General features: G+C 40.8%; 1 protein-coding gene across 2 annotated transcripts in view; it reads right to left on the bottom strand.

Annotated features, from left to right (window-relative positions):
- The window catches only part of plpp3 (phospholipid phosphatase 3), a 34,737-nt gene extending 31,833 nt beyond the window's left edge, over window positions 1-2,904 (bottom strand). The window contains exon 1 of one of the 2 annotated variants that reach the window (XM_020631795.3): window positions 2,335-2,904. In XM_020631795.3, the coding sequence (XP_020487451.1) occupies window positions 2,335-2,473 (139 nt within the window). In that variant the 5' untranslated portion in view covers window positions 2,474-2,904. The remainder of the gene's footprint in view (window positions 1-2,334) is intronic. The other variant, XM_020631794.3, reaches the window with a different exon arrangement.
- Window positions 2,905-5,939: the final 3,035 nt, after the last annotated feature.

Below are 5,939 nucleotides of genomic sequence, written 5' to 3'. Positions count from 1 at the left end.
ATTCAGGATGAAGTATTCCTTCTCCCCCTCGTACCCTCCACACACCCACATTCCACACCCTCATTCAAGAACCCCTGATACCCCACCCTCCCTCCTCTTCTACCCCCTTTCTCCTGGCCTTTCTCTTCTCCCTTTTAACCCCCCTGCCCCCTCCACCCCTCATGTGTAATCCCCCCCCCCCCCCCCCCCCCCCCCCCACACACACACACACACACACACACACACACACCACCACCACCAGCCACGCCGCCTCAGACCTCTAAAGTGGGCCAACCAATCATCACTGAGCAGCCAGATTGTGTTTAGCATGACAAAGGAGAATCTGTGAGACCATGTGTGTGTGTGTGTATGTGTGTGTGTTTGAATGTATTGTTGTGCATGCATGTGTGTGTGTGTTCTCCTGTAGAGTTTTCAACCAGTGACGGAAGTTGGTTTTTGCAGGAAATTCGCTCCACATGTCCTCAAAGTTCATCTGCATTATATGGTTTCAGATGAAACAGTATGTTTCTGTCTGAGGTTTCTTAATAAGTTTAACATATAAACTCAGGCAATGGAAAACTTGTGTCTGTCTTTGGAGTTAATGTGCACCATTTGTTACATCCTGCCTAATAAAACACAGTTCCTGCTTGACTTTCTAGCTGATTTTTCTACTATCAATGCTTCGCTACATGAATCCGTGGTTGCTGCTCCCACCTGCTCCTGTAAAGCCCCTCAGCCACGCGTCCCTCCTCTTGCTCCCCTCTGTCAGGGCGCAGAGGCATTCCCCGTCCACAACACATGCTTAAGCAATTATTCCACGCAGTCCCCCGCACAGAGAGGCAGAGACAGAGAGAGAGAGAGAGAGAGAGAGAGAGGGGCAGAGGGAGTCATTTCAAGAGGAGTGATCAGGGGCAGCTGGCCGGGATTTGCAGGGTTCTGAGAGAGAATGTGTAGAGAAGTTAGGCGCAACTCCCGTAATCCTTTTCAAAAAGAGAGAAAGGAGAGACTGGGATTGAAAACAGAGAGGAGAGAAAGGGGGGCCACTGGAGCTTGAAAGTAAAAGGACTGGGCTACAGTGACAACAGCCGAACACAAGGCACACACATCGAACACACACCACACACACACACACACTGAATCAGTGAGAATCCGGACGGGATGCCTGCAGAATAACAAGTCAAACTGTACAAACACGCTGTCTGCGGGAGCAAATCAGGGAAGCAAACAGAATCAATACCTTAATTAAACTTTGATTTCCTCTCAGTGATCATGATCAGCTCTGTGGTTTATCGCTCTGTAGCTGGAATGGCACCTCTGGGGTTCCCGGGGTCACATGAACAAGGTTGTGGGGGCACAGGAGGGGAGGCACAGGCTATTAAAGGGCAGGTTGAAACGCTTCAAAACACTTCAGGTGCGGGCGTGTCTGCAGTGATGCTCTGTGGACTCTCAGTTTACGAAGTGATGACACAGTTTGAGGTAACAGTCAGATAAATGCTGCTGAGTTTGTCTTGTGTTGAGGCACAATAAACATACAGTTAAAGTGCAACTGAAATGTAACGTTTGAATTTGGTCCACAATGTCTCCTGTTCAATGTCCGACTTTTCGTTTGTTCTTTATTGTGTTGTTGAAAGGCGTGTTTTATCTCTGAAATGTGTTTTATCTCTGAAATAATGTGCTGTGCCCAGACAACCTCAATAAAGACTCCATTAAATATAGATTCATTGAAATAAAAGGTGTGTGCTGTCTGATTTTGAGACTGTAAAAAGACTTTTTCCATAACAGTGTGACAGTCTGCAGTGTTGTGTGTATCTCTCGGTGTTGTGGTGTGTTCTCAGTGTTGTGTGTTCTCAGTGTTGTGTGTTGCTGTCAGTGTTGTTTGTTGCTGTCAGTGTTGTGTATTTTTCTCAGTGTTGTGTATTTTTCTCAGTGTTGTGTGTTGCTGTCAGTGTTGTGTGTTGCTGTCAGTGTTGTGTGTTGCTGTCAGTGTTGTGTGTTGCTGTCAGTGTTGTTTGTTGCTCTCAGTGTTGTGTGTTGCTGTCAGTGTTGTGTGTTGCTCTCAGTGTTGTGTGTTGTTGCTGGGTGATAACGGGATGCTGCAGAAGTTGTCTTGTGCTCGCAGATAACAGACACCACTTAAAACACGATAATGTTTTTATTGGCAACCAGCACAAAGAGCGGGTCCTTTTGAAATGTGTCTTTCCAAACACTTTGAGCTGCAGCGAGAAACAAATCATGCAGGCTATTTTGTGGTCTCTGAGTTGCTGAATCCAAATCAGTCTCATGTGGACAAAATTGGTAACATTAAAAACAACGGAGAGAAAGAAAAAAAAAAAACAAGCTCTCTTAAAAACTTACCGAGCAGCAGACAGAAGATGTCGAGCGCGATGAGCACTTTCTTCTTGCTGTTGTTCACGCCGTTGTTGTTGTTTAACGTGGAGGTTCCTCCGTTCCTTGTCTCTTGGGCCATCGCTTTATCATACATGTACTTTTGCATTGGAGAAGCCCCGGGTTCAGCTCTAAATCCCACACCACGCGTGAGGAGTTCAAACTGTGTCAGACGCTCCGCTCCGTCTTGTCAAAGTTCCAGAGGAAAACGTATAGATCTGCTGCTGGTTTCCTTTGACACTTCAGGATTAAAAAAAACAACAAAAAAAAAACAGCAACAACTAAATAAAACAGTGTTATTATCTGTGTATCGGACCCGCGGCTCGGACTCCACACACAGAAGTAGTCTGCGCTCCGGCTGAGTGCAAAGCGCGCTCCTCTTATCGCAGCCTGTTGGACAGAATTGCGCTGCGCATCGACAGCCGCGCTTGTTTTATCAATCCTCCTTCTTCTCCTCCTCCCCCTGCTCTCTTCAAGTATCCACCCGGCAGCGTCCAGGCTCAGCCCTCTTCTCTCTTCTCCCTGCTAGCGGAGGGTGATCAGCTCCATCCTGCACGGAAAACTTTCTAACGGTGCAATGTGAGGGGTTTTTTAGCGCCCCCAGCGGCTATGAGAGGTATAACAGGCGCTCGTCAGAGGATGTTTGCTCTTTTTTTTTTTATGATCAGTTAGGCTATTTACAGTAACGAGGTTAAAGAAAAACTATTGTTAAGTTGAGTTTGTACTTCCCGTCTTTCTCCCTGCTCTTCTTTTTTTGTAGTTCTTTTGTGAATGGAAAATGAAGGTTACATTACTTGTCCTGTAGGTGTCTTAATAGGCCTACTGGTTTGTAAAAAACAAACAAATAATTCAACAATCAAACATAAAACTATATAAAAAAAACCCGAGTGTGAACATAAGTGTATGCTAATGCAGCACAGACCCTCTTTTCACTGTTTCTTCTTGTCCTGAGTTAAAGGAATTCACTAATAGAAGTTTGTGAAACTGTTTTTACCCTCAAAGAAAACTGAGAAATATTTCCTAAAGAAACATTTGTAAAATGTGTATCTTTTCTGTCTCCTATGGAAAACATGATAAATAAGTATTATGTAGCTTACCTTAATTCAGTTGTATTTGTTTACTGTTCATTCAACTGGGAGAGTCCCTTCAAGATTGAAAAATCTGTTTTCCAAAAGAAAGGTGACTAAAACAAGAAACAACAACACTGTTTATAAGACTGAAATCAGTTATATTTAAAACATGGACATCCTCAGGAACCTGCTTCTAAACACACACAATTTCAACTATATTTACAACAATAAAAGAAAAATGATATCAGTGCACATCCTACTTTAGCTGTTGTGGTCAAAAACAGGACTAGAAAACTCTAAAAATGTTCCTTCGGGGGAGAACTTCATTCAGTCTTTTCAGAGCTCCATGATCCAGACTAGAGCAGCTCAGATAGTGACGCTGATAAATTAAACTTACACTGACATCTAGTGGTGACTTGTCAACAACCCAGCTCAGTCTTTCTTTCCCCCTCACCTTTATCCTGGTAGTATTAGGATTTCTGTATGTTTAAGTGTCACTTTCTGCTCTGAGAGTTCATGGATGACTCTTGACAAGTTGATGAGTTTGTTTGGATTGATATGACGCACACATCAGACACAACGACTACCTCCTCACTATCAGTATCACATTACTGATGCATTTCTTTTTGCTTATGTATTTATAATAAACCCTGTATTCATATCATACATGTGTTCCTTTGTAGGCTACAAAAGATCTTGCCATGATGATTTGGCCTAACAGCTGCAGCATATCTATTCCTGTACGGCCTCTACTGTCTGCTGCACTAGTCATACTGGTTCATATACTGTTCACTGCATGTATATCTGCCTGCTGCCTCAGTAAATCCCACAGTTCTTAGCTTCATCCCTCATTTTAAAGCGCTCACTCATTCTCTTTGTCCGCATGCAGACTAAAACACATGCATATTCTTCTTTATTAATTATTATTTATTAAAAAAACAACACTGACAGTAACATGCCATCAGAATATAGACAAAAAGCAGAACAATAACAACAACAACAACAAGAAACACTGTAAGAACATTAGGAAGAAAAAGACAAGATACAGAGAAAATAAAATACATAGGGTCCCCTCAGTAAATCTATAATTTCAACAAAGATCTTCCAGATCATGAAATAATTTTATCCGTTTTATATCATGTTGTGTTGCTTTATTAGAGTTTGTGGAGGTTATTTAATCAAAAAGGTCATGACTCTTGATGGGGCTTCCACTGTCTTCTGTACCTGCTGCGCAAACTGTTCACCGTATATAATCATGAGTGCTGATTATATATCATGCTGCCACTCAGTGCACTTGCTTTTTGCACTTCTGGTAATATGCTAATCTGTTTTTTGTTTCATCAGTAGCCTACTTGTACTCTGTGCAATGACGTTACAGATAAATCTAGTCAAAACAAGATGACATAAATATGACACTTTGTGTGTGACCTCAACAAGGACGCAAACAATATGTGATGCACTCATTTGTGAGCATTAGAAATCTAGTGACAGACCAGTTTGATATCCCCATACTGATACAGGGAACAGAGACACAGCAAAAACTCAGTCATGCATTGGTTTTGTATTTGTTAAAATGTCCCTTCTGTCTTAACAGTCTCACTCTTGTGTTATATTGCTGAGAAGTGGCCTATTCCTAACGGAAATATTCGTAAAGTATAGGGTTGAAAGATATGGGAACACATAGAAGTAGCCTGTTATGTGATTGGTAGGAAATATCATTTTTATTTCAATGTTTTTATTTTCAAAGAGAGAACTATTACAAACTTTGTCATGTCACATTCTTCAGGATCTGCTCCAAACACGTTTTCTTAAAGCTCTTTAAAGGAACTTATTATTATACATTTTGGCACCCCCTGTGGGAAAAGTGGTAAATTTATCTCTTCACTGATGTGTGGTGATGTTTCTCCCCCTAAAAATCGCATTATTCTTTATTTTTCCATAATACATAATGTTTTACTATTAGTTGTCAGTGAATGTGCACCTAATTTGACACCTACTGTATGTGGCAGGGCTGACAGAAAAAAATAGTGTTAAAAAATAAATATTTTACCTTAAGACGTCAGTGTTGATTTCAGTCTGTTTTATAATGAACCAAAAACTCCTAAAATTAAGTTTTAATATTGGGATCTCAAGATTTGTAGACCTGCTGCAGATTTGCAGTGGTCAATACAAAGAATGAATAAATGAATGACTACAAGATTGAATGAATATTTGATTCATGTGTCATTTACATGATGACCATCCTTCATGGAATTATTCAGACAGCATGGACGAAGTCCTGAAGAGACGAGTCTATAATTTTTTATCTACTTTTTGATTTATTTCTCTCTTAGTCATGCAGGTCATAAGAACGATGAAACTGGTTAAAAAATGCACATGCTTTTAACTCTTAAAATCAAAAACAAAAAAAGATGCATCAATTAGAAGATTTTATTGTATAATTTATAACTTCAAATGAGTTTTTAAGGGTGTAAAACACATTTTTGTTATTTAAAGAAATTACAT

Source organism: Labrus bergylta, chromosome 6 (assembly GCF_963930695.1).
Source record: "Labrus bergylta chromosome 6, fLabBer1.1, whole genome shotgun sequence".
In the NCBI taxonomy this organism is placed as follows: Eukaryota; Metazoa; Chordata; class Actinopteri; order Labriformes; family Labridae; genus Labrus; species Labrus bergylta.
The sequence above is the reverse complement of the archived record's forward strand: the minus strand, read 5'-3'. Positions and strand labels throughout refer to the sequence as shown.